General features: G+C 36.2%; 1 protein-coding gene and 1 pseudogene across 4 annotated transcripts; one reads left to right on the top strand and one right to left on the bottom strand.

The window, feature by feature from the left end:
- Positions 1-25,984, top strand: RAD21L1 (RAD21 cohesin complex component like 1; the record flags this gene model as incomplete). Of its 3 annotated transcripts, none has more annotated exons than XM_082671071.1 (13): positions 1-144; positions 1,334-1,463; positions 3,028-3,121; positions 4,795-4,901; positions 9,094-9,264; positions 10,188-10,283; positions 11,253-11,363; positions 12,692-12,918; positions 13,150-13,249; positions 14,087-14,211; positions 16,424-16,516; positions 18,822-18,899; positions 25,796-25,984. In XM_082671071.1, the coding sequence occupies 13 exons, from the start codon at positions 1-3 to the stop codon at positions 25,982-25,984; spliced, it is 1,665 nt and encodes a 554-aa protein (XP_082527197.1). The 3 variants fall into 3 exon arrangements, with proteins under 3 accessions (XP_082527197.1, XP_082527196.1, XP_082527198.1); XM_082671070.1 differs by having other exon boundaries at positions 16,421-16,516; XM_082671072.1 differs by lacking the exon at positions 11,253-11,363 and having other exon boundaries at positions 16,421-16,516.
- LOC309832217 (small ribosomal subunit protein eS27-like) lies at positions 23,669-24,771 on the bottom strand (annotated as a pseudogene). Its single transcript has 2 exons — positions 24,766-24,771; positions 23,669-23,921 (listed from the first exon to the last, which is right to left on the bottom strand). The product of its transcript is annotated as a small ribosomal subunit protein eS27-like (transcript).

The following is a 25,984-nucleotide window of genomic DNA, read 5'->3' as shown; positions in this document are numbered from 1 at the left end:
ATGTTCTACACACATGTGCTTATGAGTAAGCGAGGGCCATTGGCCAAAATCTGGCTTGCAGCTCACTGGGAGAAGAAACTCACAAAGGCCCATGTATTTGAATGTAATCTAGAAATAACCATTGAAAAAATTCTTTCACCTAAGGTATGTTATTCATTAAAATTATAGTATGTATTTGCTATGACTTATGGAGAGGAAAGGAATTAAAATACATTATATCATGAAATATATTTCCAAGGAAGCTTTACTTCTTAAATGGTCTTCTCTTTTTTATTTCCTATAGCATTTATTTTCTGGACATAAACATATATTGATTTCTGTTGGTAATTAACTCTTATATGTTTATCATAAATTGATTGGATCCTGAAGGATAGAGGCCATGTTTTATACATATTTTGTGATTGTTTCTTATTCCCTAACAAAATATTGTATACACAGTAGGTACCAAATGAGTATTTCTTAGAAAAATAATGGGTGAATGAATAGGGAGAGTAGAAAGAAAGGAGGATTGAGTATAAATCAAAATATATATGAAGTCACTTCATAAGCAAGGTACTATGTTCATTATAAAATACTATAACAAGCTATTAGAATTTGCATTAAAATATCATTTTAATATTTTTATAGGTTAAGTAGTTTTCTTCTTGAGAGAAGGATGAATTATAATTGAAAATTTACCATGTGTCAGGCATTGGGCTAGACTTTATGTATGTTCATTAGTTTACTTAATCTTCACAATAACCCTATGAGATCGGCTTCTTTTAGCCTCAGTGAAGTGTGGTAATTAAGAGCATGAACTTCTGAGTTGGTCAAATTTAAATTTAATTCCTCCTCTATCACTTAATAGTTTTGTTACTTTGGGCATGCTGCTTATCATGTCCGAGTCTCAGTTTTTGCTTCTGTAAATAGAGGTTGTTGTCCAAATTAAATAAATTAGTGTATGAAAAGCTCTTAGGACAATGCCTGGCACAAAATAAGTATATAATAAATTGTAGCCATTATTAATAAATTGAAGTTCAGGAAGGTTAAATGACTCAACCTCAGCAACTGAGCCAAGGCTTGACCCCAAGTCTGCCCGACTGCAAAGGTTATATACTTCCCATAAAACCAATAATAGCATACTTCACTTAAATGCCACATTAGATTATCTTCACTGAATAAAAAAGTTAATCATTTTACAAGGTGAGGTAAAAGTTAAGTGATTCACCTTAAATAAGAATACAAAATGTCTGCTTTTTAAAGAGAAGACATTCTTATTATTTTATAATTTTCAAAGAACAGAGTTTATGAATCTAATTTTTAATATTCTAATACTTTAAAAATTTTTTGAAAGGTGAAAATTGCACTTCGAACTTCAGGACACCTTCTTTTGGGAGTTGTTCGAATCTATAATAGGAAGGCAAAGTATCTTTTGGCAGATTGCAGTGAAGCATTGCTTAAAATGAAGATGACATTTCGCCCAGGTATACATGCAATATTGATTTGTCTCACTCATCTTTGTTCCCTTTTGCATTTTTATTTTGGGTGGGCTCTTTTAATTGGCAGCACTCTGTAGTTCCAGTGTGAATATGGTGAATGTGAACTTCCTTCTGACTGAATCTAAGTTTCCATGGTTAAGAAAAAATTATATTATTTTCCTTGCTCTTTTCCTGTGTTTGCAGGAAGAGGTTATGCTTTCAAAAAGTTGGAATGTTCCTGCATATTTACACAAGAAATATACTTAATGCTACCACACTTGTGTAAGAAACTCTGATATTCAGTTTTAATGGGTCACTTGGTTTGCCATATCTGTTTTTGCCTTTATGAGATAAATTAGAAATAGTGTGATTGACAAAACCTAGATATCAGTAATTGTCATTGTTTTCACAATTCTCAAGACTCTAAGTACAATAGCATGCTATTTATGAAATATTATAGAAAATTTTTAGGCATTCCAAAGTGCTAGAGATTTACGTATGTCATAAATAGAACGCTTTCAAATTTTTATTTTAGTTTTAAGACTTTAGTCATTTTCCACCTTGTATTATGTTTATCTAGGTACAGACCTTGCCTCTCACACTAGACTGCAAACTCCTTGAAGGCAACATCTTTGTCATACTTATTTTCTGAATCTCTTATAGTGCTTGTCTCAGTGCCTTGCACATACTGTTCCCTCAGTTAATATGGGTGAATCAGGATTGACAAGTTTTTTTTTCTTTATTTAAAATATCTGTAGAATCTCTTAGTAGATTTATAATTATATCAAATATGGTTCAGTGAAATAAATTTGTTCATTATTTCACTTATATATTCCATAAATATTTATTGATCTCATACTTTGTGTGAAACACTATGTTAGGCTCTGGGATACAAGGACAAACAAGACAAATAAGGTCCCTTTGAGCCTGGTGAGAAAATCAGATAATGAAAAAGATTTTCTAAAAAAATTATTATAATAATTATAGATTGTGCTATGAAGGAATATAAAAAGAGTACTACTACAGAAAATAAGAGAGAAGTGTATTTTAGTTAGGCTAATTGGGAAAAGCCTTTCTGAGAGGAAAGAATTTAAGCTCAGACTTGAAGAATGAGAAGTATCCAGCCATGTAAGAAGTCCACGAGGGAATAGCATTCCGGAGAGAGGGAACTGCAAGAGCAAAGGTCTTGAGGTGGTAAAGTGCTTGACTCATTCAGAGAGCAAAAAGACCAGTACGGTTGGAGTAGAGTGAGTACGGGAAGGTGTTGTTAGATGATGCCTATAGGTTTTGTAGGGATACAGGGCCCTGATTAGAAATTTGGATTTTATTTAAGTGCACTAGGGAAGTCCCTGAGTCATTTTACATATGGGGGTGATCTGATATAATTGCATATTTAAAATATCACTCTGGCTGTTTTGTAGAGAATAGACTGAAGAGGAGCAGGAGTGGATACGGGGAAACCAGTTAGGAGACTAAACAGTTAGTCCAGTGAGAGAAAGTAGAGATTTAGTTGGAAGTTGATTTTATATAGCATCATGGCTTATTGAATGTGGTATTTTATCCTTTTCAGGACTGGTTGACCTTCCAAAAGAGGATCTCGAAGCAGCTTACAATGCGATCACATTGCCAGAAGAATTTCATGATTTTGATCCCCAAAATATGAAGTAAATTATTTTATTTTCCTTCAATTTGATTTTCCTGATATTTTGTTGTTTTACATTTTCAGATTTCATGAATGCAGATGGAACATAGTTAACAACTGAAATACACATGCAGTTGACAAAGACTTAAATTTAGTGTGAAAGTTCGAAGTAGAAAACCAAAAATGTATCATTATATTCGCTGAATGTAGTTTGCAATATTGACAGTATATTCATTCATTCAATATTTGTTGGGTGCCTGCCATATGCCAAGCACTGTTCTAGGCACTGAGGAGATAGCTCCTGGCCGCATGAATCTTATATTTTAGTTGGGGGAGACAGGTAATAAACAAACAAGTAAATATATAGTATGCTAGGAGATGATCAGCATTATGAAGAGAAATAGAAAATAAAATAACAGAGAGATTAGAAAAGGCTTTTCTAATAAGGTCCAAACAGAAATCTAAAGGAAATGAAGGAACACATCATTCAGTAATGTGGGGAAGAATGTTCCATGTAAAGCAAATGGAAAGGCTCTAAGGCAGAGCATGTTGGACCTATTCAAAGAACAGCAAGGAGGCAAGTGAGACTGGAGTAGAGTAAATGAAGGGCCCAGTGGTAGGAGATGAGGTCAGAGAAGTAACTGGGGTGCAGATGATGGAGGGTGTCATAGGCTGTAATGAGGACTTTTCTTTTAGTCAGATAGGAAGCACAGGAGGGTTTTGAATAGGAAAGTGACTGGATCTGACTTGACTTCAACATGCTTCCTCTGGCTACATACTATAAGGGCGAAAGGAAGGAAGCAGAGAGCCTGTGAGAAGATTATTGCAGTAAGAAGTCCAGACAAGAGATGATAGTCTCTGTGATCAGTTCTCAGTCTTCATTTTATCAAGGTGGTAGCAGTCAAGTTATGGATATATTTTGGAGGCAGAGCTGACAGAGAAAGAGAGAAGTGAAGGTTGACTATATGATTTTTGGCATGAGAATGGAGTTACCAGTTTAACGAGATTAGGATAACTAGAGCATGGCAAGTTTAAAGAGGGCAAGGTAAAGGAAGTAAATTAGGTTTTGGATATAGGTTTTGAGATGACTGTTACACATCCAAGGGGAGTAGGTAGGTAGTTGAATATCTGGGTCTGAAATTCAGGAAAGATGTTTGATGGGATATATAAATTTGAGAGTTGTGAGTATGTAGATGGAACTTCAACCATGAGTCATAAGAAATCCCTGAGGGAATGAGTGTAGATTTGAGAGAGAGAGAGGTCTGAGGACTGAATGTTGGGTCATTCCTAATAGTTAATAATCTGGGAGATGAGGAAGAACTAATAAAGGAGATGGAAAAGGAACAGCCAGTGAGGTAGGAAGAAAATCAAGAGACAGTAGTATTGCAGAGGCCAAGAAGAGAATGTGTTCCATGAGGAAGGGAGTGAACATCAATTTCAAATGCTGTTGGGTATGGTAAGTAAGATAAGGACTGAGAATTGCCCATTGGATTTGACAACCTGGAGATCATAGTTCATTATATCATATGTATAATGAACTAGTGTTTGTAAGGAATACTATTGAGAAAATAAAATTCTCCTTTGTTTTTATAATAAAACATGTTTTTGTTTAAGGGTGTTTGTTTGTTTTTCAGTATACTGCAAAATCATTGTGTTCTGTTCACATGCTTTCCTCAATCTTATGTTTCTCCATAGTGCTATTGATGTTTCAGAATACTTTACTCAGAACCAAAGCAAACCAGAAGAAATCACACTTAGAGAAGATTATGGCAATGATCTACTATTCCACACTGGGAGCTTTGGTGAGAATATTTGAGAAATTCAAATTACAAGTCATAATCAATTATATTTGCATTTTTGTATTAAAACAATGCCAAAGCTATTTCTGTGCCAGTAGAAATATCTTTAGAATGAACGAGTTTTTTGATGTATAAATGTAACCCCCCAATAAGCTTATTCTTGCCTTTTTCTACTGTAGGTGTCAATGCCAAGACTCAGGCTTAGCCTATGCTTCCCTTCTCAGTGTACAACCGTTTATTAAATATCTACTATATGTCAGGTGCTATCACAGGCATGGGCAATACAAAGTTTAAAGAAGCATTTCCTGCTCTCAAGGAGCTTCAGGCTGGGAGAGAGACATATAAGTAAACAGTTGCTGTAGTTAACATATACACAAGGTTTTACACATGTGCTGCATACAGAGCCTTCAAAATATATTTCCTCTAAATATATATCAATAACAGATTTTAAAATAGCTTGGGAGTGAGGAGGAAATACACACTAAATACACATTGATTGGGAAACAGAAACTGTTGAATGTATTTTAGAATTAAAGCTATATGGTGTAATTTAACTATATAGTATTTGTTCTTTTTTATGGCGTTTACCACTCTCTGATTTGTATCACGATATTTATTGTATTGGTCTGTTTTGTTCTGAAAACTCCATGAGGGTAAGATCTGTGTCACATTCATCTTTGACTTTCTTATAGTGCCCAAAGCAGTGAGCATAGGAGAAGGCTGGCCTAAATTTGTCTTAGGTGGAGGAGGGTGATCAAGCATCAGTAATGCTCGAGCTACCTCGTAACCTCCACTTCTCATCCTGACTCTCCTTCCATAACTCTTATGATCTATAGCTGTGTTTCTCAAATGATTTGTGGTGAAGGACCAGTTTTATAATTTTTGTCAATTTCCTGTCTGTCATGGAATGACACTTTTGTAAAATATAATAAAAATTAATTACTAGAAAAATTTAAAAACTTACTTAAAAATCAACATGTAGCCTCAAGTTTTTGTTATTAGATCCAACATGTATAAAATTACTCTGCGACGTTATATTAAAACTTTGTGAACATTTACCTCTAATTTGTGTATTTACTCTGTTGTGGACCAACACTGTCCACAGACCCTACTTTGAGTAGCACACATCTCTTACTGGCTGTTACCCCAAACCTTGAAATATAACACATTGGTAAAAAGTTAATCATATTTCCTACTGCCCAAGATATTCTTTACACATTCCCCTGTAAATGCTACTGCTCTTCTTCAGCCCTGCAACTTTAGGATCACTTTTAACTATGCTTTCTATAAGCTTCATACCAGTGCTAATTAAAAAAAAAAATGGAAATGTCTCAGGTATTCTTTCTGTTTCCCTAGCCACCAGTACTAAATATATATATATATTTAGTTCACCAGTACTAAAGTGCTGAAGTGCTGTATACCCTTCTACACAGTTTCTTCCAGGCCCCACATTTTATACAGCTCTGCAAGAGGAATTGTCCTTAAATTCCATTTTTTTTCCACATCACATTTCTCTTCTTAAGTGCCTTGGGTCCCTATAACTTACTGATAGATACTCCTGCCTCTCCTCAAGGCCCTCTACCAATTTATCACCATCTTTATTAACTTTGTTTTACCTTAATATAGACTTTTGGCTCTAGTCAAGCAAATGTCTTACCAGTCAACCAATACAATTTAGTTGTTCTCAGTTCTGTCTACTACAATTCAAGAAGGTGGGGAGAACATGTTCTGAGTAGACTGACAGTCCTGGGTTTGAATCTGGGCTTCCTCTGTTGATTTGCTGTGTGATATTGGGCAGATCACCTAGCTTCTCTGAGCCTTACTGCCCTATATGTTAAATCGGGATATTACTAGCAACATCACAGTTATTTCCCTTATTCTCTCCTTTAGTACTCTCTACCAATAAGGGATTTTCTCTCCTTCAAAAACTATTTCAAACCTAATGTCCTCTAAGAAATATTTAATGTTAATCCATCCTATTCTGGATTATAGTATAAGAGTGAAAGCAAAGATTATTTCTTTAATTTTTTGGTGTACTCTCAGGTTCTCATGATGTTCAGTGCTCAGAATATACTGTCTGTTCATAAATGTTATTATCTTATTGACCAAGAATGATTTTTCTTTTGGGAGCTATCAAGGTGCATCTGGAAGATGTGAACAATATCTTTAGTTCTTTTGAAAAAGTTAATCTTTTCTATTGAGGAAATCTTTAGTCCAATACAATGAAGGTTGCCTTTTTTAGCTCTTTCTTTCTAGAAGATGTAGGCCTGTAGAAAAATTTCCAGTGAGTGATACTTCATGAGTTTCTTTACTGACTAGCAGTGACGTGGGTTGCTAGAGGAAGGAAAGAGAGGACCAACCTCTGACCTCTGGGATTTCAGACTTCTAGACTCTGACCCCTGGGGTTTCAGACTTCTGGACCCAAAGATTCAAACCCAAGGAAGGGAAAGAATATGCATGTACTGACAGCCAATCTGGAAGCAGGCAGTTTGAAGCAGGGAGTTCATTTTATCTGCTGCTGTCAGTGTCTTAGGAGTTTTCTCTCATTAGTCTCCATTTTGCTAGAATTCTAACACCGTTACTAAGACGATCTTTGCTGCCTTCAGATCCTGGCTCTATCATTTATTAGGGTGTGACTGTGTGCAAGTTATGAAACCTTTCTGTGGATGTTTCCTTGTCTGTACAATGAGGATTATAATAGTATCCTCTACTACATAATACAATGCACATAGTAACCACTCAGTTTATGTTAGCTGACCAGGTTTTATCTTTTTTACTGCTGTATCCAACCCCTAGCATATTGCCTAATACCTAGTCATTCAATAAATATCTATTGAACAAATGTTATAAGCCCATTGTTTAATATTTTACCTACCTTTCCATTACTTAGAAGGCAGACATACTCCTTATTTTCCAATCCCTCCTTATGGACAAACAACTCAAGCAACTGTCCATGAAATAATACTCAATCAAGTGGGATATGACCCACCTAAGGTAGAAGAAATCATTCGACTGCCAATAATAACCTTCTGGGAAGTATTAAACTGTACCACCACTAAAAACTCTATCCTGATATTTTGGAAATTTTTGTTATTGTATTGGAAAAAGTGTTAGGCTAGAAATCCAGTCTCCACTGATTAGCAGAATGACTTGAATAATTCAAATATTTTTTTCTTTTTTCTTTTTTAAATTTAAGTATAATTTACCATGTTGTGCTGATCTCTACTGTACGGTAAAGTGACTCAGTTTTACACATATATACATTCTTTTTTTAATATTCTTTTCCATTATGGTTTATCCCAGGAGATTGGATATAGTTTCCTGTGCTATACAGTAGAACCTTGTTGTTTATCTATCAACCCCAAATTTCCAGTCCGTCTGTCTGCCTCATCCGCTCTCCCTTGGCAACCACAAGTCTGATCTCTATGTCTTTGAGTCTGTTTCTGCTTTGTAGATAGGTTCATTTGTGCCATAATTAGATTCCACATATAAGTGATATCATATGGTATTTGTTTTTTTCTCTCTGACTTACTTCACATAGTATGATAGTCTCTAGGTCCATCCATGTTGCTGCAAATGGCATTATTTTGTTCTTTTTTATGGCTGAGTAGTATTCCATTGTGTATATATATACTACATCTTCTTTATTCATCTGTTGATGGCCATTTAGGTTGTTTCCATGTTTTGGCTATTGTGAATAGTGCTGCTATGAACATAGGGGTGCATGTATCTTTTTGAATTATAGTTTTGTCCAAGTATATGCCCAAGAGTGCGATTGCTGGATCATATGGTAATTCTATTTTTAGTTTTCTGAGGAACCTCCATACTGTTTTCCATAGTGGCTGCACCAGCTTACATTCCCACCAACAGTGCAAGAGGATTCCCTTTTCTCCACACTCTCTCCAGCATTCATTATTCGTAGACTTGTTAATGATGGCCATTCTGACCGATGTGAGGTGGTACCTCATTGTAGTTTTGATTTGCATTTATCTAGTAATTAGTGATGTTAAGCATCTTTTCATATGCCTACTGGCCATCTGTATGTCTTTGAATAATTCAAATAAATGTTTAGCTCTCACTTTTCTCATTGTAAAATGAAAGGAGCTATTCAAAATGATATCTAAATTCTAGCTTCTAACCCTAAAATTCTGTGTTTCTATGACTAACTCAATATTAATTATATGTATTTATTTAGAGGAGGAACCTGAAATTCTCAGAAGACATAGCTTCTTTGATGACAACATATTGCTAAATTCCAGTGGTCCTTTAGTTGAACATAGTTCTGGAAGCCTCATTGGAGAAATGTTTCTGTTCTGTGACAGTGGAGATGGATTTGGAGATGAAGGAGCTGCAGGAGAAATATTTGGTATACTATCTGGTCATATAGAAATTGGATATTTGTTTCAGTCAAATTACATAACATACTGGAAGTTTTATTCCATCAAACTAAAATTTCAGATATGCTTCTGTGTCATATAGGTCAACACAGTTTTTTACACAAGTTTTCAAAGTCTATGGTATATTTAAAAATTTAGGCTAGTTCCAAGTAAATAGCTATCTGTTTAAACACATTTATCATATAAGTTCTTGTTTTTATTTTTATAAATTTCTAGTCTTTAGAGGGGAAGAAGTGAGGTAAATATATTCCTCACAAAATATACTAGATTGTATACTAGAAAACAGTGTTTTCTTTAGCAGAAATTGTGGGACAGCTATTCTAAAGGATCTGTCCAGCATTTTATATTATTATTTTATATTTATATTATGATATTATTTTAAAGTCATCATAGAAATAGGATAGAGAAAACTTGGAAATCGAAATGCACTTAATTTTAAAGATACTGACTATTATATATCAAATCTTTTTTTTTTAATTCTCTAGTTTACAGTAAAAGGCTGGTTATGGCAACCTTTTTGAAATTTGAAAACTACGAAAAATAGTGGCTCTACCTTAGATCTCTATCAAAGGAGTTTGAAAACTTTTACTTCTTAATTTGAAATCTAAACATGGCTTTGTAACAAGGCTACTATCTTGGTAGTTTAGTAAATATTTCCTGAAATAAATGTTTATAAATAGACTTTTAATAAAGGAAAGGAAATTAAATATATAAAATTCTACGTCATACTGCATAAAATGTGTTAGTCTATATAACCAGTCAAATCTAATTAAGTAGGGTTCACTCATTTTTGTATCCCATCACAACTCCTTGCATGCAATACTGTCAAGTGTTTAGTGAACAAATGACAGATTCAACTCTGTATAACCAAAGTGTTTATTGTGTTTTCAAGACAATCTATTGCAAGATGATCAGAATATCCTGTTAGAAGACATGCATTTAAATAGAGAAATTTCCATGCTTCCTGAGCCTCCCGATACTATAGTGGGTATGTTGTTTCTTTTGTGTAGAATGTGAACAGATACTAATATTCAAATTAAGCCTCAAAACTTATGGGTTTAAGTAGCAGTATAGTATAGTGAAAGATAATAAAGAGTGTTGTCCCTCAAACTCTTAGTCTGACTTTAGATAATATAGAATAGAAAACTAAGTTCTGGGAAAAGTACAACGATGGGTCTTTAATCGGGATTGGGTTTATTTGTTATGAGAGCACATTTAAATACTCTGCCAAAATACCCTGCTTTTGAATCATTAAAATAATATATGTTACATAGTAAAAGCATCATTAATGTTTGACACTAACATGGTTGTTAATTATTAATATCACATTAATATTAATATAGCTTGACAATCTATATATAATTTGATAGAAATTATAAATTTGGGGATATTTTGTACTTGAAATTGATGTGAAAGTACCTCAGATGATTTGAAGTCTTGTAGTCTGATTTTTCTTAAGAATTAAAAGAATGATTAGCCCCATTTTGATTTTTCACTCTTTTTGATGTTACATTTGCTTTCTAACACAGTAGTAGAAATTTTAAATGTAAAAAGAGGCAATAAAAATTTAGTTATGTGTGGTTCTTTATGGGTCAACTAATCATTAACAGAACACAATTTTTTTAGCAGACATATTGCCAAATTTATGTCAATCATTTATTGTGGTTCCTATCTCTGTTTTCACTTCTGATGTGACTGTAGCCCAGCCTTAGATGTGACAGGTGCAAAAGAGGGTGATACTACTTGACTCACCTGAACACTGCAGGCCCCAGACTGTATAATCTCTGAGTCTCTTCAGCTCTATTAAATACATGATTCTAAGAATTCAGATGTGGCTCCAGTTAGCAATATAAATCTACAGTTAGTTTATCTTTCACTTTAATTCTCATACAGTCCTCTAGTTTGCAACATAACCATTATTTTTTTTAATAAATCCTTTTATGGCAACGTTGATTAGTAGAACCAGATAATCCTGAGTGTGTATGTCCACCTGAAAATGAAAAAATGGATGAAACCACATTATCAAATGAAGAGGAAGGATTTACCCTTGAGCCAATTGATACTTCAGGTCAGAGTCATTCATGTTTTTATGTTTAGTTTTGATGCACTACTATCTTATTTACCCTGAGATATTTTAATAATTATTAAAATATTATAGGAGGTAGTCAATCTAGTAATAACATTCATAATACAATAAGGGAAAGGTGTGAAGAAAATTTGGGATGGTCCTTTCATTATATTCAGTCTTGGTCAAACCATCTATCCAGCTTGGGAAATTGGAAAATGTAAAACAGAGTTCAGTTCCAATAGTTATCAAGCCATTATTCTGGGCACAGAAATGAAGACATAGTTCCTGCTTTTAAGAAGCTTACAGTCTGATCAGGAGATAAATAAGCATGCAATATAAAATAAGACAGAGTAAAAGGGTTGGAATAGAGGCACTGAATATGAATCTAATATATAACTAGATCTTTTAAGAATATCCTAATTTTAAGTAGTATAATTGATATTTCAGTTTATAAACTCAGGCATGCAAAGAATAAAGCATTCAATGTTTTCTTTGCGAAATTCAACTCTGAGCCTCTATCCCACTTGGTTGGCAAGAAATGCAATCTGCAAACCTCCCCTATCTGCCCTGAGCCATGTATAGTATCAAAGTTTGGGGGAGGGGTACAGCAGGTGGAAGGGAACCTCTGGTCATCAGCCACACCACCGTGTGATACCCAGTGTCCCAGCCTACATAACCTCTGGAGTCATCACACAGCCAGCCCCTTTGGAATCTTGTCCTATTCCCAAGATTTTACTGAGGCACATCAGCAAGCAAGTTCCTTTGGCTCCATCTGATCTCAGATCTCCACCCATTCCAGAAAATCTGACTGCCCCCCACTCCCCTTTTGCATCTTTACTAAGGAAAAGCTTGACTTCTACTTTCTACCCGGCCAAATTAGTTAAAGGAGCAAAATCCCATGGCCCTAACTACCTACTAGGAATTTGTATATGAATTTCAATGGGGGAGGGAAAAATACACTGGACAAATACAAATTAATGTTTTAAAAAGTTATCCTGTTAGGTAGATATCTCAAGGAACTTTAGAACTGAGTGACTTCCCTCTCAGTATACTCTCTGCTCCACGTTCCTCAGTTGTCCACTTAGTAGATCAACAGGGTGCCTGCCTCCTAAGCACTTTACAAAATGTGTTAACCCTTGGCTGCTGAGACACACTAGCTGTGCAAAAACCATATAAAACATAATTTTCAGTAGAGAGAAGGGGATTTTCTTCCCAAGTCAACTCTGTAGGTTGTATTGTGGTAGACATTTCTTAGATATGCAATGCCTAGAATATCATTATACAAAGTTGTACAACCTATCACATTTGTATGTATTTATTATATTTAGACATTGCTGAAAAAAGAAAAGGCAAAAAGAGGAAACTGCTCATAGATCCAGTCAAGGAGCTCAGTAGCAAAATTATGCATAGACAGCTTACTTCCTTTACGGACACACTCATGGTTTTGGAACTTGCACCTCCTACCCAAAGGTTGATGATGTGGAAGCAGAGGGGAGGAGCAGACACACTTCTGTCAACTGCTGCCCAGGATCTGACTCATGCTGAACTGAAAATGGTAATAGTTTCTATTCTTTTACATGGATGCAATGTTTGGTGATAAATAAATACATATTTATATTCATATATACAACGGAATTTAAACTTGTGAAAAAATACCCCCTTTTGAATTAATTTGCTGGATGTGTGTGCATGAATAATAGTTTTAACGTTTTAGCATATATGCTTGTATTTTGTTGAATTGCTTTACTTGTACAAAAGCGAGAAACAAAAATGTATATTTTTACAGTTGTTTACAAAATGCTTTGTGTCCTCTGGCTTTAAACTTGGAAGAAAATTGATGCAGAAGGAGTCAGTAAGGGAAGAAATGGGAAGCGAAAACATAGTAGGTGAGACATCCTAATTCTGTTGGTGTTGAGGGGAATGTTGTAGAAACAAAACTTTGATTTTACATTTCAAAATTAAGATGGGATCCAATTCCATATTCCCAAGTATAAATGCTCTTAGAAGAGTACTTGAACTTAAAAGAAATTGTTAGATCAGCCTTGCGTTCTTCTATGTGGATTAATTTTTGTCCAACAAGCTACCTTAAAAAGATGAAGTATATATACTATGTGGACTATTCTTAATCTCACTCTTTCCTACCTCCCCCACCCGCAAAGGCAGTACTCACAAGCCTTCAACAAAGAAAATTTTATATCTCGTAGGATAATGTTTCACTTTAAGACAACTAACATGAAAAATCACTTAGTGATAAGAATAGCATTTAAACAATACAGTTAACCTGAGATATAGATATATCTATCCCCCTAGAGGATACATGAAATTTTAATAATATTAATAATGAATTATTATTGTGACTATTATAAAGGAATAATAAAGCTAACTTTTGTGGTGAGTGAACCTCTGCTTACTGAAGGCATTAAAATCTGCTGAACAATATACTAAGATGGGCTTGGTATATCCATGTTGTCTTGTGAGTTAAATGTGTGGGAACGAGAGTGGAGGAGATAGGTGGTGGAACATGGGGAGTCGAGGTGATAAAGAGGCAGATGAAGGAAAATGGAAGATAAATATGTGAGACTTGGGGTGCTATAAGAAAGTTTGTGCACGCTTAAATTCTTGGATTTTAAGTTGTCAGAAGTTTTCTTTTGTAACAACCATATCCCAATTTTAAGTTTGAAAGATATGTTAGTGAAATCTTTTTTACTTCCTTAATAATTCAGAGACCTCCATGATGGAAGAGCCGAATTCCCTGCAAGGGTTAAGTCAATCCAAAACTTGGAAGGAAGCTACTGATGGATCTAAGTGTAGCTCTTGTGAGGATACCAATAAAAATATTAACTCTGATGTAAGTTAACCAAAGAGAGTAATAAAAATATTATTATCTTCCTGTCACATACAGTGAAGGAACATTGAGACTCTGGTATATCGTCTTATATTTATAGTTTATATTTCATCTTACGTTATTCTATAACTTCTTTAGTATGTAGCAGTACTACAGGGTAAAACATAATTTACATCTGCAGAACAGTATTTTCTAGAAGTTTAGGATAGTAAATCACAAGATAAGTAGTTTCATACTGGAAGAGTATTTTTCATGGTACACTGAATAAATTATTATACCTGAATCTGGTTATATGCTGAGGTCTCACATTCAATATGTCATGGAATCCTTTAGAACTCTAGAAAATACACCTATGCTTTGCTTCTGATCATAAGTTCACCCTTCCTAACTCTAAAAATAATATGTGTTAGACCCACCAATTATCTTAGCCTGAAAGACTAAAGATCCATGACCGAAAAAATTTTTTTTAATTTTTACTTGAAGACATAATTTTTATTTGAAAAACAGTTATTAAAAAAATGTAGGGGCTTCCCTGGTGGCGCAGTGGTTGAGAGTCCACCTGCAAATGCAGGAGACACAGGTTCGTGCCCTGGTCTGGGAAGATCCCATATGCCGCGGAGCGGCTGGGCCCGTGAGCCATGGCCGCTGAGCCTGCGCGTCCGGAGCCTGTGCTCCGCAACGGGAGAGGCCACACCACTGAGAGGTCCGCGTACCGCAAAAAAAAAAAAAGAAAAAAATGTAGTTGGAAAAAGTGTGCTGTAAAATATTTTCCCAATGTCACTTTACTGACTGTACAAGTGTAAATATTATACCACACCAGATAAAAAGAAAACAGTGCTTTTCTGGTTTGTTCCATCATCACTGTATTTTGATAACCACTCAGGGAATTGAGAGTCAATCCACATTGAAACTGAATGCCCTTGGAAGGAAAGACAATTTCATAATACATTAAAACAGAATGTGTTTTAATTTGATCATATACTGGATATTGAGATACTGGGTTGCCAGTACTACTCTCTTCCTTATTTGGATTCAGACATTTCTTAGAATGCACCTACTGAAATTATGATTAGGTAAATTTGTTTAGTTTATTATTTTTTAACATAGTGACAAAATTTTGGTGCTTGCAGTGAAGGAAAGATTGTTGCACTACTTCTTTTGAACCTTTTACTCCTTTACCCTATACTTATGCTTTAACCTTCAATTTCATTCTTATTCTGCTTCCAAAAATGGTGAACAGATATGAAATATAGTCAGTAATGGAAGCACAGTCAATGTAAATGGACAGAAAAATATTGATTCTGATAATCATTTTCAAATCTTTCAAAAATTCAAACAATTTTTTGTAAAATAACTGCACAATTGAGAGTATCTAAAATGTAGAATATTCATAGAAATTAAAAGGGAAAAAACATGATAGGGCTCCACAAACATGTATATTAAAGAATAAAATGCAACCTCATACTCATGAAAATTTTTAAAAGCTAAAATGAAATATCAAGTAAGCTATGTTGTGGGAAGCTTCTAACTTAATCACAACCACAGATAACAGCTGGGGAATGAAGCTTGGAGACAGGCTGAAGATGAGAAAGGGGCCAACAGCTTCCATAGCAATGAGAAAAGAGAGTGTTGATGAATGGAGAATTTCTCTTTTTCCGTCTTCCTTTATGTCTTCGCTCCCCTTCCAGAGGACACAGTTTTTCTTCCCTCTTGCTAGTGGCAGCTCCAGCAGCAGTGGCAAGAATCCTGTCATGGCCCTAGGTAGGGATATTAATATCCCTTCCACCATTCTCATTCCCTCTGCTTACAGTTCTTCTTCCTCTGCCACCTGGTTCTGGCATGAGAATAGAGGTAGGGCACTGGGGCAAAGACAAACTGCTTCAAAGAAAGTGGTCTCAGCTGTGCAGCAGCAGAGACTTTTGATATGACATCTGTAGTGTTGAGGGAAATAGGAAGGGAAAAGATACGTAGCAAGGAGGGCAGAACATGCAAGTTCTTCATTGCGGGAGGCATAAAGAAAACAGGAATATTTAAGTCAGGGATTGCCTATTTGGGATATTTCAGAAATAATATTTTGAGAATGCAGGTCGTATTTTAAATTACTTTTAGAAATGAGCATCCATGTGATTAAAGCATTTAATAAAATGAGATTGTTCCTGTGATGACTACTACTACTGTGATAACTTACCTATATTTCCCTAATTTGCTTTAGCAGGATATTGCTGAAATGGTGTCTTCAGCTGCTGAGGAATCATCTTTAATGAATGCCATCTTAGCACAAAGAATTGAAAACTGTCCAATTGAATTGGTAAATAGATGTATAGTCTTAAGAATGTTATTTAAAACTTTGTTCCTAAATAGTTAACACCTTATTTACCTAAAAATTGTTTTTAGCTGTCACGTTACTCTCTAAAATTACAATTTAAATTTGTGTTCTTAACAAAGATGTGTATGAGTAGCTTGATAAAACATACTCAGAATTCCTTTGATCTTTTATTCTTTAATTTATTTTGAAACTTTAAGTAATTTTAAAGAAATGTATGGGATTTTTATGCTTATCACAGGTAGTCATGGGTTTAAAATGTTGAGAATCATTGTTTTAAGTTATTCTTATAACAACTGTAAAGAAGCAGAGCTGTATTATGGCTATGTCCTAGGGCATTTGAAATTTCATTTTATTTAAAGAAAAATGTATGGGCATTATTTCCCAAAACAATGACTCACGGTCTATACCAAGACCTTGGCTGATATAGACCAAGGTCTGACTCAAGACTTCTAGAGATCAGAAAAAGGGAATGGTCTGCACAGAGGACCACAAGTCAGTAGCAAAGCCAGAGCTAACATGTGACTCACCTGACTCCATATAGATTACTGTCTTATTTCTCTAGTCCTTGTCCCATAGTGCTGAAGGCATTTTAAGATTGTAATGAATTTTAACAAAATTTCTTAAATAATATCAAAACACTTACTAATGCCTAATGTTAGTTTGTTTTTAAATAAATTATCTTTACAATGAGTTCCAAGACTATTCAATTGTTTTTTTCATATGACTGACTTCTCTGGATAAGCTAGGAATAAATACATGAAATTTTTACCTGAAACATCGAAACAACTGAGCCAGAAGAGAGTTGAGTCACTTTCGCCTTTCTCTTTGCTTCTAGACACAGGTTATTTTCATACATGGTCAAGAAAACCACAACACAGCACAAGTTCAGCTGTTTTAATAATCCACAGGGCTTTCCACACAATGGACTCAGCTGTAGGGTGTCCAGATAGATCAAGTGGACAGGCTTCAGCAAAATGCACAGACTATTTTTTTCTGAGCTTTTTCCTGATTTGTTTAGTTGTACAATATAGGTGAAGCTGCAGTCTCATGGATCTTTAAAAAAGAGTTGGGCCATTGCTTTTTACATTTGAAAAATACATTTGTGTATTTAACAATAAAATAAACATTAGTAATTGGGTGAACTAGTTTATCCCAGAATAAACCAGAAAGAAATAAACATAAATTTTACCTGGAGGAATTCAGAAAACTCTTCAGAATAAAATTGACCGTGTTTTCAGATCACTATCTTTGGAATGTAAGAAAGGATGCTGTATAGGCAGAACCAGGAAGCCAGTACAGCTGGCAAGAATGGGGACTTGGCAGTCCCCTTAGCCTCAAAAGATTTAAAATATCATACAGGATATTCTGAAGCTCTCTGAAATCATCTCGGAGTTCATGAAATTGAATGCAATTTTAAGAAGTGTCTGGGCTCCAGAGGTATACACGAAAACTTGACAAACAGTGGAGCTGTGATAAGGGTGACACAGAAGCTGTTAGGTTTCATGGTCAGAGATAGCATTGGGAAAATTATAAAGTAGGTCAGCTCTGTGCCACTTGCCTCCCCCAACCCTTTGTAGTCTTGCTTTTTTATCAGACTCATCAGCACCTTTCCTATGCCCAGTTCTGTTCTCAGCTTATAAGGTTAGTTGGTAAGGGCTTAGAATGAGTTCCTGTGAAGGGATTTCAACTCTACAAGTTTTAAATATTAAGGTGTTTCTGAAAGTGGCTAAAAACTGAAAAGATTGAATCTATTCAAATAACATGAAAGGCAGTGGGTTGATCTTTTTCGGACAAGGCACCCTTGAAATTCGTAAGATTCCTAACCCAATTGTACATACTAAACATCAGTTATTGTTACAGCTTTTGTATCACCAGATAAATTCATATAAAGGCCTTTACAAGGTAGTTCTTCTATAGCTTTTTGTTTACTCCTGTCATCTGAGTTCAGATTGACCAGAGCTGGGACAGTCCTAGCCAAAAGTGGTCATCTTTACTTTTAAAAGTAAGTGCACAATGCCTGGGATGCATCACCAATAGAGATGGCAGAATCTCCAACTCTGGAACCCCTTGTCAGAAGATAGCCTGGGAGTATAGATATAATCCTGTAAAGACTGAGCTATATTTGTATGTTAGTCATATTCTCTCAATTATCAGACTATAAGCTCCTTATTTGGCAGGACCCAGTGTTACAGTTGTGTTTCTTGCGGCAGCTAACACTATGGTTGGCAAATAGTAAACACTCAGTAAAATTTGGTTAAATGAAATATTATATCAATTATTCAAACAGGAGTCATTGGGGAATGAACAAAATATTGAGGCGGAGAGATGGAATCGAAGAATACTTCAGATGTTAAATAGCTTGCGGGTAAGACTTAGTAGGGTTTGTCAACCCTATTTTTATTTTTAAAAATAAGTAAAATGTTGAGTTCAACCTTCTAAATATTAATAAAAATAAAACAATTTTCATTGTGTTTTTGTTGAGGCCAAATTACACTAGAGTGAAATGATTTTTAAGCTGTATACCCGAGCCTAAATGTGAGTTTGCTTTTAGTGCCTACATGTTCTAATCAATTCTTACCCATTTTCATGTCCCTAGACATCTATTCTATGTCCAATTCTTGTGTTTAGCAGCCTGTTAACTAATTCTCAATGTGAAACTAAATTTATAACAGTTTAAGAATGAAACAGATAATTTTAAAATTTAACTTATATTTTTATCAAAATAATACATGTATATAATTTTGAAAGTTCAGTAGTACTATGCTTAAGGCTGAAAGGGAAACACAGAAGTCTTTTGTCCCGCCCCTCCTTATGCCTAAGTTCTGCTTACCAGAGGAAACTATATAAACTGTTTCTTTTAGTATTTATATCTATGTTTCTAATTACATGTTCTTACTGCTCTTTCCTAATATTTCAGCTTTATATTTTATCTGTTGACTTCTTTCAGAAGAAAATGAAAATTTAGCTTAGTTATTATATCTCCCCCGCCCCAGTGTATTTTCAGCACAGTATTCAGTGCTTACAATGTTATAATTAGAATAGTCATGATGCAGGTTTGATTGTGACACAGAGCCAAAATGTCAGTGGTTTAAAAAGATAGAAGTTTATTTCTCTGTCAGGTAGAGTACTATCTGGTATGGCAGCTATGTTCACAAAGTTGTCAGAGGCCCAGGTTCCCTTTATCTCATTTTCTTTAGTCTTGGGATCCAAAATGGCTAACTATCCACCATGTCTGCATTCCAATCAGCAGCAAAGTTTCCTTTAAGGGTATATCCCGGAAATTGTATGTATCACTTTTCACATTTAACTGACCAGCACTTAATCACCTTGCCACATCTAGCTGGGAAACGTAGTCCTTATCTGGCAACCATGGGACCAGCTAATACTTCTATTACTATGGAGGAAGAAGAAAATGGATATTAAGGGACAACCATCAGTTGCCACCACTATGTAAAAATTAGTTTAAATTGAGGCTTCATAAGCATAATTACATTTCTTGCCAACTTTATGGGTTTTTTATTTTGGTGTTAATCTTTACCTCATTTTTCACATTTGCTTAGTATCTATATACCCATCCTTAATTCTTTTTCAAAACTCTCTGACAATAAAATAAAACCCCTTTTAGTATGGTCAAATACATCAATTAATTCATCAGTTCCTTTCTTTTTTCTTGAAAATATCCTTCCCAGAGCTCATCCTCCTCTTGTTCTAATCTAGACTAGTTGCTTTCTAGGTCTGCTCCACAGTTTTTGTCTTGGGACATTTCTTTACCATAACATGGGAATTCCTTTGTCTCTTTCCTATGTTATTCCTTCTATTTTTGATGATTTGATCTTTATCTTGAATTTTTTTGGTGGTTAACATCCTCTCATAATTTCCTGAGACAAAGAGTGCATAGGAGGTCAACTAATCTATGACAAAGGAGGCAAGGATATACAGTGGAGAAAAGACAGTCTCTTCAATAAGTGCTGCTGGGAAAACTGGACAGCTACATGTAAAAGAATGAGATCAGAACACTCCCTAACACCACACACAAGAATATACTCCAAATGGATTAAAGACCTAAATGTAAGACTGGACGCTATAAAACTCTTAGAGGAAAACATAGGAAGAACACTCTTTGACATAAATCACAGCAAGATCTTTTTTGACCCACCTCCTAGAGTAATGAAAATAAAAACAAAAATAAATAAATGGGACCTAATGAAACTTCAAAGCTTTTGCACAGAAAAGGAAACTATAAACAAGAGGAAAAGGCAACCCTCCAAATGGGAGAAAGTATTTGCAAATGAACCAATGGACAAAGGATTAATTTCCAAAATATATAAACAGCTCCTGCAGCTCAATATTAAAAAAACAAACAACCCAATCCAAAAATGGGTAGAAAACCTAAGTAGACATTTCTCCAAAGAAGACATACAGATGGCCAAGAAGCACATGCAAAGCTGCTCAACATCACTAATTATTAGAGAAATGCAAATAAAAACTACAATGAGGTATCACCTCACACCGGTTAGAATGGGCATCATCAGGGCTTCCCTGGTGGCGCAGTGGTTGAGAGTCCGCCTGCCAATGCAGGGGACACGGGTTCGTGCCCTGGTCCGGGAAGATTCCACATGCCGTGGAGTGGCTGGGCCCATGAGCCATGGCCGCTGATCCTGTGCGTCCGGAGCCTGTGCTCCGCAACGGGAGAGGCCACAACAGTGAGAGGCCCGCGTATCACAAAAAAAAAAAAAAAAAAAAAAGAATGGGCATCATCAGAAAATCTACAAACAACAAATGCTGGAGAGGGTGTGGAGAAAAGGGAACCCTCATGCACTGTTGGTGGGAATGTAAATTGATACGGCCACTATGGAGAACAGTATGGAAACTAAAAATAGTATTACCATATGACCCAGTAATCCCAGTACTGGGCATATACCCAGAGAAATCCATAATTCAAAAAGACACATGCACCCCAGTGTTCACTGCAGCACTGTTTACAATAGCCAGATCATAGAAGCAACCTAAATGCCCATCGACAGACTAATGGATAAAGAAGACGTGGTACATACATACCATGGAATATTACTCAGCTATAAAAAGGAACGAAATTGGGTCATTTGTACAGACGTGGATGGGCCTAGAGACTGTCATACAGAGTGAAGTAACTGAGAAAGAGAAAAACAAATATCGTATATTAACGCATATATGTGGAACCTAGAAAAATGGTACAGATGAACTGGTTTGCAGGGCAGGAATAGAGACACAGATGTAGAGAACAAACATGGACACCAAGGGGGGAAAGTGGCGGGGGGGTGGGGGGCGGGTGGTGGTATGAATTGGGAGATTGGGATTGACATGTATACACTAATATGTATAAAATAGATAACAAGAACCTGCTGTATAAAAAATAAACAAATTAAATTAAATTTTTTAAAAAAGAGGGCTTCCCTGGTGGCGCAGTGATTAAGAATCCGCCTGCCAATTCAGGGGACACGGGTTCGAGCCCTGGTCCAGGAAGATCCCACACACCGCGGAGCCAAGAAGTCCATGCGCCACAACTACTGAGCCTGCGTGCCACAACTACTGAAGCCCACGCGCCTAGAGCCTGTGCTCTGCAACAAGAGAAGCCACCACAGTGAGAAGCCTGCGCCCCACAACGAAGAGTAGACCCCGCTCACCGCAACTAGAGAAAGCCTGTGCACAGCAGCGAAGACCCAACACAGCTATAAATAAAAAATAAATTAATTAATTAATTTTTTTAAAAAAAGAGTTCATAAGAGATAGAGACCCTACATACAAGTCTGAAAATGTCTTTATTTTACCTTTAACTTTATTGGGTGTATCTGAACATAGTTTGAAAATAATAACTCTCAGATCTTGAAGGCTTTGCAACATTTCTAGGCATCTGTGTTGTTATTGAAAAGTCAGATGCTGCTTGGTTGGTGGTCTTTTGTAGGTGACCTTTATTTTCTCTCTGGAAGCTTTTAGATCTTTTCTTTATTCCCAGTGGCCTGAAATTTCATGATGATGTGCTCTGGTATGGGTCTTTTTCATTTATTGTGCTAAACATGTAATAGATTCTTTATTCTGAGAGTTCATGTTCTTGCATTGGAAATTGTTTTGGATTTCCTCCTTGTTAATCTAGTCTCCTTTTCTGCACTACCTATGCGTCAGATGTTGGATCTCCTGAATTGCACCTTTACTTTTTTTTTTTTTTTTTTTGCGGTACGCGGACCTCTCACTGTTGCGGCTTCTCCCATTGCGGAGCACAGTCTCCGGACGCGCAGGCTCAGCGGCCATGGCTCACGGGCCTAGTCGCTCCGCGGCATGTGGGATCTTCCCGGACCGGGGCACGAACCCGTGTCCCCTGCATCAGCAGGTGGACTCTCAACCACTGCGCCACCAGGGAAGCCCCTTAGTGATTCTCTTGAATGCATTCTTTTCTGCTCTTGAATGTTAGAAATTTTATCCAAATGTCTCTTAGATCTCTTTTTTTTTTAAAGAGTGAGACACCAAAAAGCTGATTGGAGGTTAGATAAGCATGGATGGGGCTTGTAGACTTGTGGTCTTTATAGTGAGATAATTGGGTGGTGCCCCCCCAATACACACACACACACACACACACACACACGTCATTATCTATAGGATTTTTTTCCTTGGAATGTTCACTTTCCCAGCTTAATCTTCAGATCTACTGCCTAGGAGATATAAGCATGATGCCCGTGGTTCAGGAACAAAAGGGAGTAAGGGAGAGGCTGCAGTCTCACTGTTTAGACATTAGAATTTCCCATATTCCCCCAGTCTGTAACACTTCTCCTCCACCATCCACAGTGCCTATTATTCCAAGTCTAGAACCTCACTGGTTGATATCTCCAGAAAGACAACTTCCTGCTTCCTGCTAGGTATGGGAGTAGTGGTCTTAAGGTTCTGTGAGGTGGTGGAGTAGACCTGAGGATCTAACTGTTCCCAAGTAGCCTTTTAAGGAACTCTCATGTTTTTAGCTTCACCCCTCATTTCCAGCTTATAACATCCTGCTGCCTACAATTCCTGAGCTTTTCCTAGGTTTTGTTTCACTTTGGGGTTTTGTCTTTTGTTTATTCAAGTGTGTTTATAGGGATGGTATCCCTCTCATCTTGATTCAGGATGCTTTTAGAGCTGCTTCTGTCTGAAGGAGCATCCTTCTGTAAGCCTTGCTTTTATTCCTGTAGGCTGGCGAGAACAAGGAGCAACCAACACACAAAACAACTGTTTGTGCATTGCTAGAGGTGGTAGTGATTTTATGGCATCCTGGGTATTTCATAACCATGGAGTAGGAATTGGGGCTCTGGACCAGGTGCTTCTTCTCATGTTTCCTCTTCTCTTTTGGAGAGGGATGAAGGAGATCCTTTGCAAGAGGCACATACTCATGGGGAGGCTGTCACTGCTGGAAATGCTTTTTTTTTTTTTTAATTATTTTACAGTTTTCATGTTTTATTGTACTTAACTTAAATTTCACCATTAAATACTGAGCAGAAGTATATGCTGGCCTTATGTCCAGATTTTTGACATGTAAAGATAAACGGACAGATGGCCTTAAGGATGTGATATATTAGAGATTGTAGAATATATTAAATAATTAGAGAACCTGGGGGTAGTAACATTCTGTCTATATACATTTACACATTTAGTGGCACAAGTAAACTCTATAGGGACAGGAAGACAGATGTAAAGCTTTGGGTTGCAATTAGAGGAAAAGCCCATTCAGGACTGAACTGAGAGGTCCTTGCTTGCTGACAGAATCTCCCCTTGACTTCAGACTTTAGACAAACTAAGTAGTTTTTTTGTTCAGTGTACAAAAACCACTGAATTGTACAAAATCCCTATTAGTCATGAGAAGCAGTAGCAACAAGATAGATTAAGGAATTGGCTCGAGCCAATTCAGATTGTAGGGTCTGGCCAGTCAGAAGTGAGCAGGGCTGGCTGGAGGCTGAAAATCCAATTGGATGTTGCAGTTCAAGTCTGGGATCTATAGATTAGAACAGCCAGCAAGAAACTCAGTCTAGAGGCAGAATGGTTAGTGCATTCCTCAAAAATCCTTGTTCTCCAAATAAGTTCCTAAAACACTTTCCTCAAACAGGGTCAAATTTCTGTATCTCAAGTTGGCTTGCTTTTTGCTGGCTTTCCTCTCTGCTGGCATGTAGGGTTCGGCTTTCTCTAAGTCTGAGAGTCTTCCACTTTGTATTTCTCTCCTTCCTTTATTCCTTTACCTTCATTTTAGAGGAGTTTCTGGAGGAAACAGAATAATCCTCTCAGGGTGTTTTTCAAAAGGATTCTTGGAATTGAGAAGGCTGTCCCTGCTCTCTCCCTGGGGAAAAAGCCACCCGATCTGCATTTTGTCTCCTCAAGAGGGGGGGATAAATGAAGGCTTGGCATGCCATCTCTGAAAGGTTGCTGACACACTGGGCTGCTCCTTTGGTTGAGATAAAGTATGATAAATTATTTAACTTATTGATTTGTTAAGTGTTATGGACTGGCAAAAAAACCCAAAACAAAACAGAACAGAAAACCCTTGTATATGTTATTTAAAAAAAAAAAATGCTTCACAGCTATCAAATTAGTACAATACTCACAGGGGTACTGACCAGTATTCACCACAGTATTTCTAACTAAAAAACAATACTCCTGTTCTAGAAATCTGATTCCAAGTACGTAGTCTAATTAAATACTTTATTGTACCTCAGTTTTTTCTAGTAGATTCACAGGTGTCCTATAGTGAATCCAACATCTTTTTAATCTGTGCAAAGAAACTGGGAGATGTATTTAGCCATATTCCCCTGCCATTACATTTACCACTAGAGTTGTTTAGTCACCCCCATCCTGCAGTAACTTTAAAGAAAACAAGCCTGATAGGCTGATAATTTTCATTGATTTTGAAGATTCCCTAGGTTCTGTGGACTTTTTTCTGCCTGCAAGTCTAAATTAATTTGCACTTTCTCCAGGAGCCATTTATGTTAACATCAATTTTTTAAAAGACCTAACATTTGTACAACACATTAGAAATTTGTGTAATACTTTAGAGTTCTTTTGCATGTATTTTCTCAATGAACCAAGCTGTGCTCAATGACCTATGATGTTTTTTATGTTTCCTAATGAGTCATTTGCATTTCTCCATTTAAGAATTTCACAGTCACTTATCAAAAATATCAATATTTTGTTGTTCATTATGCATCCACAGCCTGCTTTATTTCTAATCATCTTGTTTCCCTTTCCTTTCTTCTTTTATAATTGTTTTCCCAGGAATCCAACAAGATGGGAATGCAGTACTTTAGTCTGATGAAGCTCTGCAGAAATAATGACCGAAAACAAGCTGCAGCCAAATTTTATAGCTTTCTTGTCCTAAAAAAACAGCGGGCTATTGAGCTGAGGCAGAGTGCTCCCTATGCAGATATTATAGCTACAGAGGGACCAATGTTCCATAAAATGTGA

This window comes from Grampus griseus (assembly GCF_964374135.1).
Source record: "Grampus griseus genome assembly, chromosome: 14".
Classification (NCBI taxonomy): domain Eukaryota; kingdom Metazoa; phylum Chordata; class Mammalia; order Artiodactyla; family Delphinidae; genus Grampus; species Grampus griseus.
The sequence above is the reverse complement of the archived record's forward strand: the minus strand, read 5'-3'. Positions and strand labels throughout refer to the sequence as shown.